Source organism: Taudactylus pleione, unplaced genomic scaffold (assembly GCF_031769625.1).
Source record: "Taudactylus pleione unplaced genomic scaffold, aTauple2 ptg000079l, whole genome shotgun sequence".
Lineage (NCBI taxonomy): Eukaryota > Metazoa > Chordata > Amphibia > Anura > Myobatrachidae > Taudactylus > Taudactylus pleione.
In genome coordinates, this window is record NW_028284481.1 from 2,367,351 (window position 1) to 2,379,624 (window position 12,274).

The following is a 12,274-nucleotide window of genomic DNA, read 5'->3' on the forward strand; positions in this document are numbered from 1 at the left end:
GTTCTGTGTCACCTTTATAATGTTATCTTGTAATCACATTCAGCATTGTTAAGAATAGTTAGTATCCTTTAAATTGACCATATGTTGCAAAAACGACTGTACACCAGAGGTTCCCAAAGTCCGCCATTACAGTCCACGTTTTAGGGATATCCAAGCTTGAGTCCAGATGGTGAAATCAAATGGATTGAGGTACTAATTAAGTCACCTGTGCTCAAGCATGGATATCCCTAAAACGTGGACTGTAATGGCGGACTTTGGGGGAACCTCTGCTGTACACCAATAGCAATACACCCATGCATAGTTTTTTAAATCGCAAGAAATAAGATCCAGCAGAGCCGAAACTGACCTGTATAAGCCAAGACCCTGCCTGATGAATACACAAGTCCTGTAATCATGTGCTCTAAATGCCCAGAGAGTTTACAACACACAAATCTTATTATTTTTATGGTGCTGAAGTCAGTACGCAAAGTTGCATCAGGTATAATGTTTGTGTCCGTTATATAGGGAGATACTTTATACCACTTTCTATCTTGTGCAGTTTTCTGAGAAATTTTAGTTTCCGCAATACAAAATAGTGGTTGCTCATATCGGCTTACGTTTCCAGCAGTTACAGACCCTGTGGCCCCCAGCCGCATTGTAAGATGAGATTCACCGACCTCTGTATTTATGTGCAGGACGACAAAGGGCGCACTCCAGCCGACGTGGTTCCTGACCCTGTCGATATGCCCCTGGAGATGGCGGATGCGGCGGCTGTCGCCAAGGAAATCGCGCAGTACCTGCTGGACGCCATGCCTCGGCCGTGTGATTACTCTCAGGTCACCCTCCCCCACTGTGACCCCGTGCCGGAGAATGTGCTGAAGCCGGGAGACAGAGTGTTGATAGCCGGACAGAAGGTATGGGAATATAAACGACATTATCGGAGGTGATCAGTTTGTCAGGTGAATGAGATTCCTTCCAACACTGCTGGTTGTGTAATGCGATCCCTGATCTCTGATGTCATTGAGTTCAGTAGTAATTCAGTGGTGTTAAACATTGAAATGTCTGTGTTTGAAGCCTCGTCTTACTCTCTTTGGACAGTACTTATGCTGGTGGTGATGCAGGGCAAAAAGCTGAAACTGCAAAGCTTATGAGATCATGTGTTCACAAATGCATCACGGTTGCCTTGGCGACTGCTGGGCTGTCACTCCGTTCAGGCACCAGAATGATGAAAGATAGAGAAACTGACTTCTGTAAATGATCGTGCTGTATCTGGTAGTTGTCGGCAAAGGGATGGGGGTCATGCTATATCTGGCAGTTGTCGGCAAAGGGATGGGGGTCATGCTATATCTGGCAGTTGTTGGCAAAGGGATGGGGGTCATGCTGTATCTGGCAGTTGTCGGCAAAGGGATGGGGGTCATGCTGTATCTGGCAGTTGTTGGCAAAGGGATGGGGGTCATGCTGTATCTGGCAGGTGTTGGCAAAGGGATGGGGTCATGCTGTATCTGGCAGGTGTTGGCAAAGGGATGGGGGTCATGCTGTATCTGGCAGTTGTTGGCAAAGGGATGGGGGTCATGCTGTATCTGGCAGTTGTTGGCAAAGGGATGGGGGTCATGCTGTATCTGGCAGTTGTTGGCAAAGGGATGGGGGTCATGCTGTATCTGGCAGTTGTTTGCAAAGGGATGGGGGTCATGCTGTATCTGGCAGTTGGCAAAGGGATGGGGGTCATGCTGTATCTGGCAGTTGTCGGCAAAGGGATGGGGGTCATGCTATATCTGGCAGTTGTTGGCAAAGGGATGGGGGTCATGCTGTATCTGGTAGTTGTCGGCAAAGGGATGGGGGTCATGCTATATCTGGCAGTTGTTGGCAAAGGGATGGGGGTCATGCTATATCTGGCAGTTGTTGGCAAAGGGATGGGGGTCATGCTATACCTGGCAGTTGTTGGCAAAGGGATGGAGGGTCATGCTATACCTGGCAGTTGTTGGCAAAGGGATGGAGGGTCATGCTATACCTGGCAGTTGTTGGCAAAGGGATGGAGGGACATGTAGTGAAGTACACCTAGTTAGTTGGGTAATAAACCTGGGTAGTAATTGTAAATATAGATCAGTGCCCAGTAATGCATTTTATTAACGCCTTTTAAAAATAAATTTCTTGACACTGTTAACACCGTGATATTTAGGTATAAATACTCATTGTAGACATGTTTGGGAGTATTATTTGCAAAAGGATATAATGCACCTTTGTTGTAGGAGGAAAATGTTTTTATATTCTTGTTTCTTCTGGCAATTCTGTAATATTGCTGCCACCTATGCATAGATTTGGCTGTAACTCATTTCTTAGGCATGAAGAAAATGTGTTAAAAGCCTACAAGTCTGTTATTACTTGGCAGATCCTTCATCCCTAAGACGTGAACAATGGCAGTGCTGCCCAACAGTTATACAGTACTATACTACTACATTGTCTAAGTGTGTTTTTATAGATCTATATAAGAATCCTGGATGGCTGGTGCCATGATGCGCAGAGTAGTGTTCATTTTAGCACCCTGCATCTGTCATAACCTGCGCAGTTCATCTTTCCTGCTTGTTGTGTCGCTTTCTGCTCTGGTGCCTCTAGCACACTCAGCTGATGCAACAAATTGCTAAGATGCAGACCAGTGTGTGCTAGAAGTGCCAGAGAACTGCACCCCAGGCAGGAAAGAGGAACTGCATGGGCTGCGGGAGGTGCTGAGTGCTAGCATGAACACTAGCAGAGGGCACCGGGGCAAAATATTTCCACTGCAGATTGGTAGTGGTGAGTATGGAGGGTTCAGGGGGTGTGGAGATAGGTAGTGGTGAGTATAGATGGGTCAGGGGGGTAGTGCAGATAGGTAGTGGTGAGTATGGAGGGGTCAGGGAGGTGAGTGCAGATAGGTAGTGGTGAGTATAGATGGGTCAGGGAGTAGTACAGATAGGTAGTGGTGAGTATGGAGGGGTCAGGAGGTAGTGCAGATAGGTAGTGGTGAGTATAGATAGGTCAGGGAGTAGTGCAGATAGTGGTGAGTATGGAGGGGTCAGGGAGGTAGTGCAGATAGTTAGTGGTGAGTATGGAGGGGTCAGGGGGTAGTACAGATAGGTAGTGGTGTGTATGGAGGGGTCAGAGAGGTAGTGCAGATAGGTAGTGCTGAGTAAGGAGGGGTCAGAGAGGTAGTACAGATAGATAGTGGTGAGTATGGAGGGGTCAGGGAGGTAGTGCAGATAGGTAGTGGTGAGTATGGAGGGGTCAGGGAGGTAGTGCAGATAGGTAGTGGTGAGTATGGAGGGGTCAGGGGGTGTGGAGATAGGTAGTGGTGAGTATAGATCGGTCAGGGAGTAGTGCAGATAGGTAGTGGTGAGTATGGAGGGGTCAGGAGGTAGTGCAGATAGGTAGTGGTGAGTATAGATGGGTCAGGGAGTAGTGCAGATAGGTAGTGGTGAGTATGGAGGGGTCAGGGAGGTAGTACAGATAGGTAGTGGTGAGTATGGAGGGGTCAGGGAGGTAGTACAGATAGGTAGTGGTGAGTATGGAGGGGTCAGGGAGGTAGTGCAGATAGTGGTGAGTATGGAGGGGTCAGGAAGGTAGTGCAGATAGGTAGTGGTGAGTATGGAGGGGTCAGAGAGGTAGTGCAGATAGGTAGTGGTGAGTAAGGAGGTGTCAGGGGGTAGTACAGATAGGTAGTGGTGAGTATGGAGTGGTCAGAGAGATAGTACAGATAGGTAGTGGTGAGTATGGTGGGGTCAGGGAGGTAGTGCAGATAGGTAGTGGTGAGTATGGAGGGGTCAGGGAGGTAGTGCAGATAGTTAGTGGTGAGTATGGAGGGGTCAGGGAGGTAGTGCAGATAGGTAGTGGTGAGTATGGAGGGGTCAGGGAGGTAGTGCAGATAGGTAGTGGTGAGTATGGAGGGGTCAGGGGGTGTGGAGATAGTGGTGAGTATGGAGGGGTCAGGGAGGTAGTGCAGATAGGTAGTAGTGAGTATGGAGGGATCAGGGAGGTAGTGCAGATAGGTAGTGGTGAGTATGGAGGGGTCAGGGAGGTAGTGCAGATAGGTAGTGGTGAGTATGGAGGGGTCAGGGAGGTAGTGGTGAGTATGGAGGGATCAGGGAGGTAGTGCAGATAGGTAGTGGTGAGTATGGAGGGGTCAGGGAGGTAGTGCAGATAGGTAGTGGTGAGTATGGAGGGGTCAGGGAGGTAGTACAGAGACATAGTGTTTGGTAAGGAGGGATCAGGGGGTAGTGCAGATAGGTAGTGGTGAGTATGGAGGGGTCAGGGGGGTAGTGCAGATAGGTAGTGGTGAGTATGGAGGGGTCAGGGAGGTAGTGCAGATAGGTAGTGGTGAGTAAGGAGGGGTCAGGGGGTAGTACAGATAGGTAGTGGTGAGTATGGAGGGGTCAGGGGGTGTGGAGATAGGTAGTGGTGAGTATGGAGGGGTCAGGAGGTAATGCAGATAGTGGTGAGTATGGAGGGGTCAGGAGGTAGTGCAGATAGGTAGTGGTGAGTATAGATGGGTCAGGGAGTAGTGCAGATAGGTAGTGGTGAGTATGGAGGGGTCAGGGAGGTAGTACAGATAGGTAGTGGTGAGTATGGAGGGGTCAGGGAGGTAGTACAGATATTTAGTGGTGAGTATGGAGGGGTCAGGGAGGTAGTGCAGATAGTGGTGAGTATGGAGGGGTCAGGGAGGTAGTGCAGATAGTTAGTGGTGGGTATGGAGGGGTCAGGGGGTAGTACAGATAGGTAGTGGTGTGTATGGAGGGGTCAGAGAGGTAGTGCAGATAGGTAGTGCTGAGTAAGGAGGGGTCAGAGAGGTAGTACAGATAGATAGTGGTGAGTATGGAGGGGTCAGGAAGGTAGTGCAGATAGGTAGTGGTGAGTATGGAGGGGTCAGAGAGGTAGTGCAGATAGGTAGTGGTGAGTAAGGAGGTGTCAGGGGGTAGTACAGATAGGTAGTGGTGAGTATGGAGGGGTCAGAGAGGTAGTACAGATAGGTAGTGGTGAGTATGGTGGGGTCAGGGAGGTAGTGCAGATAGGTAGTGGTGAGTATGGAGGGGTCAGGGAGGTAGTGCAGATAGTTAGTGGTGAGTATGGAGGGGTCAGGGAGGTAGTGCAGATAGGTAATGGTGAGTAAGGAGGGGTCAGGGGGTAGTACAGATAGGTAGTGGTGAGTATGGAGGGGTCAGGGGGTGTGGAGATAGGTAGTGGTGAGTATGGAGGGGTCAGGAGGTAATGCAGATAGTGGTGAGTATGGAGGGGTCAGGGAGGTAGTGCAGATAGGTAGTAGTGAGTATGGAGGGATCAGGGAGGTAGTGCAGATAGGTAGTGGTGAGTATGGAGGGGTCAGGGAGGTAGTGGTGAGTATGGAGGGATCAGATAGGTAGTGGTGAGTATGGAGGGGTCAGGGAGGTAGTACAGAGACATAGTGTTTGGTAAGGAGGGATCAGGGGGTAGTGCAGATAGGTAGTGGTGAGTATGGAGGGGTCAGGGGGGTAGTGCAGATAGGTAGTGGTGAGTATGGAGGGGCCAGGGAGGTAGTGCAAATAGGTAGTGGTTAGTATGGAGGGGTCAGGGTGGTAGTGCAGATAGGTAGTGGTGAGTATGGAGGGGTCAGGGAGGTAGTGCAGATAGGTAGTGGTGAGTATGGAGGGGTCAGGGAGGTAGTGCAGATAGGTAGTGGTGAGTATGGAGGGGTCAGGGAGGTAGTGCAGATAGGTAGTGGTGAGTATGGAGGGGTCAGGGAGGTAGTGCAGATAGGTAGTGGTGAGTATGGAGGGGTCAGGGAGGTAGTGCAAATAGGTAGTGGTTAGTATGGAGGGGTCAGGGTGGTAGTGCAGATAGGTAGTGGTGAGTATGGAGGGGTCAGGGGGGTAGTGCAGATAGGTAGTGGTGAGTATGGAGGGGCCAGGGAGGTAGTGCAAATAGGTAGTGGTTAGTATGGAGGGGTCAGGGTGGTAGTGCAGATAGGTAGTGGTGAGTATGGAGGGGTCAGGGAGGTAGTGCAGATAGGTAGTGGTGAGTATGGAGGGGTCAGGGAGGTAGTGCAGATAGGTAGTGGTGAGTATGGAGGGGTCAGGGAGGTAGTGCAGATAGGTAGTGGTGAGTATGGAGGGGTCAGGGAGGTAGTGCAGATAGGTAGTGGTGAGTATGGAGGGGTCAGGGAGGTAGTGCAGATAGGTAGTGGTGAGTATGGAGGGGTCAGGGAGGTAGTGCAGGTAAGTAGTGGTGAGTATGGAGGGGTCAGGGAGGTAGTGCTGAGTAAGGAGAGGTCAGGGAGGTAGTGCAGATAGGTAGTGGTGAGTATGGAGGGGTCAGGGAGATAGTGCAGATAGGTAGTGGTGAGTATGGAGGGGTCAGGAGGTAGTGCAGATAGGTAGTGGTGAGTATGGAGGGGTCAGGAGGTAGTGCAGATAGGTAGTGGTGAGTATGGAGGGGTCAGGAGGTAGTGTAGATAGGTAGTGGTGAGTATGGAGGAGTCAGGGAGGTAGTGCAGATAGGTAGTGGTGAGTATGGTTGAGTCAGGGAGGTAGTTTAGATTAGGGGTGTGCACCGGCCACTTTTCGTGTTTTGGTTTTGGATCTGGATCTTTCTTCGTGTTTTGGTTCTGGATTGGTTTTGCCAAAACCACCCTTCCGTGTTTTGGGTTCTGGGTTTTGTGTTTTGGATCTGTATTTTTTTTTTAAAAAGCATAAAAACAGCTAAAATCACAGAATTTGTGTGTTTTTCTGCTCCTATGCTATTATTAACCTCAATAACCTTAATTTCCACTAATTTCCAGTCTATTCTGAACACCTCACACCTCACAATAGTATTTTTATATCCAAAAGGTTGCACCGAGGTAGCTGGATGACTATGCTAAGAAATACGAGTGGGCGGCACAAACACGTGGTCCATCTAGGAGTGACACTGCAGTGGCAGACAGGATGGCAGTTTGAAAAACTAGGCCCCAAACCGTACATAATTCAAAGAAAAAAAAGAGGTGCAAGATGGAATTGTCCTCCCACCCACCCTTATGTTGTATAAACAGGACATGCACACTTTAACAAACCAAACATTTCAGCGCCAGGGTCTGCCACACAACTGTGGCTGAAATGATTGGTTCGTTTGGGCCCCCACAAAACAAGCTGGCAATTAATCTGTCCCTGCACAAACTGGCTCTACAGAGGTAAGATGTCGTCCTCATCCTCCGATTCCTCATCCTCTTCAGTGTTGTGTACATCCTCATCCTCACAGAGTATTAATTAGTCCCCGCTGGAATCCACAACCACAGGTCCCTCTGTACGTTCTGGAGGCTGGTCTCCCTGGAAGAGTTGATAATTCATTTTATGAACATCATCTTCTCCACATTTTGTGGAAGCAACCTCCTACGCCTTTTGCTGACAAGGTTCCCGGCTGCACTAAACACTCTTTCGGAGTACACACTGGAGGGGGGGCAACTCAGGTAAAATAGAGCCAGTTTGTACAGGGACCTCCAAATTGCTTCTTTTTCCTGCCAGTACAGGTACGGACTGTCTGACATGCCTACTTGGATGCTGTCACCGATGTAATCCTTTAACAGACAGACGCACGCTTGTCGCTGCTGCTTTAAGGATGCAGGAGCGGCTACAGCCCACACATTTCACAAAGACAGAAAAAAAAAGAAGAATATTTTTATTGTTTGTGGAGCGCACTTTGAGGGTGTCACCACCCTTTAACAGACAGACGCACGCTTGTCTCTGCTGCTTTGAGGACAGTATCATATGCAGTGACAGTTGACTTGTCAGAAATTGTTGGCACATCCTTCAGTCCGGACCAGATGTCCAAACCGGCCCTTGACTTATGACACAGGCGCACGTTTGGCGCTGCTACTGTGTTGCTGCACGTGCGGCTACATCGCACTCAAGTCACAAACACATAAAAAAAATATTTTTTAGTTTTTGGAGAACTTTGAGGGTTACACCACCCTTTAACAGACAGATGCACGCTTGTCGCTGCTGCTTTAAGGATGCAAGTGCGGCTACAGCCCACACATTTCACAAAGACAGAAAAAAAAAGAAGAATATTTTTATTGTTAGTGGAGCACACTTTGAGGGTTACACCACCCTTTAACAGACAGACGCACGATTGTCGCTGCTGCTTTGAGGATGCAGGTGGAATCTAGACGGGATTTGGAACCGGGGACACACTACCTCCATCAATTGTCTAAATCCCACTGCACTAATGGCGGATACCGGACCCACGTCTAACACCAACATAGCAGTCAAGGCCTCAGTTAAACGTTTTGCTTCAGGATGACTGCTGTCGTACTTCATCCTCATCGCTAGGGACTGTTGGAGGGTCAGTTGTTTAGTAAAAGTAGTGATGTTCCTACTTCCTCTCTGGGATGATGAACAATCCCAGCAGCAGCAACAGCACTAGGAGGAAGTGGTTCTTGATCTTTCCCTATTTTATTTTTATCAGAGAAAGTTTGGTCCTCCATTTATGTTATATTGATATATACGTGCGGCTAAAGCGCACACAAACACAGAAAATATTTTTTTATTTTTGCTGGAGAGTAGTGCACTTTGTGGGTTACACCACCCTTTAAGAAATGAGCCAGCCGGCTCTTTACTTATGGGGCACAGGCGCACGCTTGGCGCTGCTCTTTTGTTGATGCACGTGCAGCCACAGTGCACACAAGTCACAAACACAGAAAATATATATTTTTTTGGTTTGGACTGGAGTGTACTTTGGGGGTTACAGCACCCTTTAACGGTCAAGCCAGCCGGCCCTTTACTTATGACACAGGCGCACGCTTGGCACTACTTTGTTGATGCACGTGCGGCTACTGCGCTCACAATTCACAAACAGAGAAAAAATATTTTGTTATTTGATTTGGAGTGTACTTTGGGGGTTACAGCACCCTTTAACGGTCAAGCCAGCCGGCCCTTTACTTATGACACAGGCGCACGCTTGGCACTACTTTGTTGATGCACGTGCGGCTACTGCGCACACAATTTACAAACACAGAAAAAATATTTTGTTATTTGGTTTGGAGTGTACTTTGGGGGTTACAGCACCCTTTAACGGTCAAGCCAGCCGGCCCTTTACTTATGACACAGGAGCACGCTTGGCACTACTTTGTTGATGCACGTGCGGCTACTGCGCACACAATTCACAAACACAAAATATTTTTTTATTTGGTTTGGACTGGAGTGTGCTTTGGGGGTTACAGCACCCTTTAACGGTCAAGCCAGCCGGCCCTTTACTTATGACACAGGCGCACGCTTGGCACTACTTTGTTGATGCACGTGCGGCTACTATGCACACAATTCACAAACACAGAAAATATTTTGTTATTTGGTTTGGAGTGTACTTTGGGGGTTACAGCACCCTTTAACGGTCAAGCCAGCCGGCCCTTTACTTATGACACAGGCGCACGCTTGGCACTACTTTGTTGATGCACGTGCGGCTACTGCGCACACAATTCACAAACACAGAAAAAATATTTTGTTATTTGGTTTGGAGTGTACTTTGGGGGTTACAGCACCCTTTAACGGTCAAGCCAGCCGGCCCTTTACTTATGACACAGGCGCACGCTTGGCACTACTTTGTTGATGCACGTGCGGCTACTGCGCACACAATTCACAAACACAGAAAATATTTTTTTTTTGGGTTTGGACTGGAGTGTACTTTGGGGTTACAGCACCCTTTAACGGTCAAGCCAGCCGGCCCTTTACTTATGACACAGGCGCACGCTTGGCACTACTGTGTTGATGCACGTGCGGCTACTGCGCACACAATTCACAAACACAGAAAAAATATAATTTTTTTAGCACTTGGGGGGAGCACCCCTGATGGACAGAGCACCCCCTGGACAACACTGCAGCACCCCTTTAGGACTGGGACACTGCACAGGACTTTGGAGTGGACACAGCCCCTATGGAGATCTGACTGCACAACACAGTCCAGCCAGCCCCTATGGACTTTGAAGTAGTGGACACAGCCCCTATTAACAACAGCAGCACAGCACAACACAGCCAGCCCCTATGGACTTTGAAGTAGTGGACAACAGCAGCACAGCACAACACAACACAACACTACTCTGCACTACACTACACTACACTACACAGCCCAGCCAGCCCTAACTCCCACCCTCCCTCTTAACTGTCCACAGCCGAGTGAGAAAATGGCGCCGACGCAGGTACCTTATATAGGATCCAAAACCCGCGAGACCCGGAAGGCGGGATGATGAAGTTTTGCCTCGATTTCAGATCCGAGTCAGGCGGGAAAAGTCGAGCCTGACTCGGATCGGCCTCGGATCGGGGGGGCTCGGGGGGGTTCGGATTTCAGAAATCCGAACCCGCTCACCCCTAGTTTAGATAGGTAGTGGTGAGTATGGAGGGGTCAGGGAGGTAGTGCAGATAGGTAGTGGTGAGTATGGAGGGGTCAGGGAGGTAGTGCAGATAGGTAGTGCTGAGTAAGGAGATGTCGGAGGTAGTGCAGATAGGTAGTGGTGAGTATGGAGGAGTCAGGGGGGTAGTGCAGATAGGTAGTGGTGAGTATGGAGGGGTCAGGGAGGTAGTGCAGATAGGTAGTGGTGAGTTTGGAGGGGTCAGGAGGTAGTGTAGATAGGTAGTGGTGAGTATGGAGGGGTCAGGGAGGTAGTGCAGATAGGTAGTGGTGAGTATGGAGGGGTCAGGGGGTAGTGCAGATAGGTAGTGGTGAGTACGGAGGGGTCAGGGGGTAGTGCAGATAGGTAATGGTGAGTATGGAGGGGTCAGGGGGTAGTGCAGATAGGTAGTGGTGAGTATGGAGGGGTCAGGGGGTAGTGCAGATAGGTAGTGGTGAGCGTGGAGGGGTCAGGGAGGTAGTGCAGATAGGTAGTGGTGAGCATGGTGGGGTCAGCGAGGTAGTACAGATAGGTAGTGGTGAGTATGGAGGGGTCAGCGGTTAGTGCAGATAGGTAGTGGTGAGTATGGAGTGGTCAGGGAGGTAGTGCAGATAGGTAGTGGTGAGTATGGAGAGGTCAGGGAGGTAGTGCAGATAGGTAGTGGTGAGTAAGGAGGGGTCAGGGAGGTAGTGTAGATAGGTAGTGGTGAGTATGGAGGGGTCAGGGAGGTAGTGCAGATAGGTAGTGGTGAGTATGGAGGGGTCAGGGAGGTAGTGCAGAGAGGTAGTGGTGAGTATGGAGGGGTCAGGGAGGTAGTGATGAGCCACCCAGTAACCCTTGCAATACTGATCAGTTGTGGGTAAATGAGACCACTATGCAATGTACTAACATGCCAGTCTGTAGTGCCCCCTACATATACCACACTAGTGCCCACACATTATTCCACACTGTAGTGCCCACACATTATGGCACACTGTAGTGCCCCCCACATTATACCGCACTGTAGTGCCCCCCACATTATACCACACTGTAGTGCCCACACTTTATGCTGCACTGTATTGCCCCCCACATTATACCACTTTGTAGTGCTCCCCACATTATGCCACACTGTAGTGCCTCCCCACATTATGCCACACTGTAGTGCCCACAAAGTGTTCTCGCCAGAAGCCACAGGCAGGCGGCAGAGCAGGAGTCACAGCATCACAAGGAGATGCTCCCATGAGGCTGCGCTGCTGCTGATCTCTAGGTCAGAGGAGAATGTGATGGGCTCTGCAGAAACTACTGGGATTTATTACCCAGTAGTGTTTGCTGAGTCTGACTGCAGTGTGCCCCAGTCCTGTACGTGTAGCTGCCAGCCGGGAAGGCACAGCTTTGATGACTGCCGGGCAAGCAGCTGAACGGCGCATAAAGCCATGCCCTCTCGCAGTAAAGGGCGTGGCTACAAATCAGTGGGGCCCACCAGGGATTTTACAGACTCCCTGGCGGCCTAGTCCAGTCCATGTGTACATTATTTTATGCTGCCAGATGATTGACTGATTAGATGTTTACATTAACAAGCAGGCATACCTAATAAGACGTCCACCTCATATCGTGTCGACCGTTCAATCCATACTCCACACTCGGACCATTGTGATGCCAAAGAATTATAATATAATGACTTTTGCTTTTCTAATGTGGTTCATTAGGCTGTGCTTTTTGAGTGATGTGCTTTCTCAATTTTGCAGCAATTAAGATGTCACACAGATTATAGCCGGCTATTTCTGGTATTTATGACATGCAGGAACATAGCAGATGATACATAATTTGTTGCTGCAATTAGAGCTGATGATTGAAATCCGAATAATTGGTCCAGTAAACGCTGCACAAAGAATTGTTCTGTTTTGCATTGTATTTTGCTGGATGATCACCAGGGGGCGCTCTTGTCTGTAAATTCTGTTTAGTTAC

General features: G+C 49.3%; 1 protein-coding gene across 2 annotated transcripts in view; it reads left to right on the plus strand.

Annotated features, from left to right (window-relative positions):
• CLIP4 (CAP-Gly domain containing linker protein family member 4) overlaps positions 1-12,274 on the plus strand; it is a 92,507-nt gene that overhangs the window by 36,550 nt on the left and 43,683 nt on the right. For both annotated transcript variants that reach the window (XM_088467951.1, XM_088467952.1), the window contains exon 7: positions 675-893. In XM_088467951.1, the coding sequence (XP_088324077.1) occupies positions 675-893 (219 nt within the window). The remainder of the gene's footprint in view (positions 1-674; positions 894-12,274) is intronic.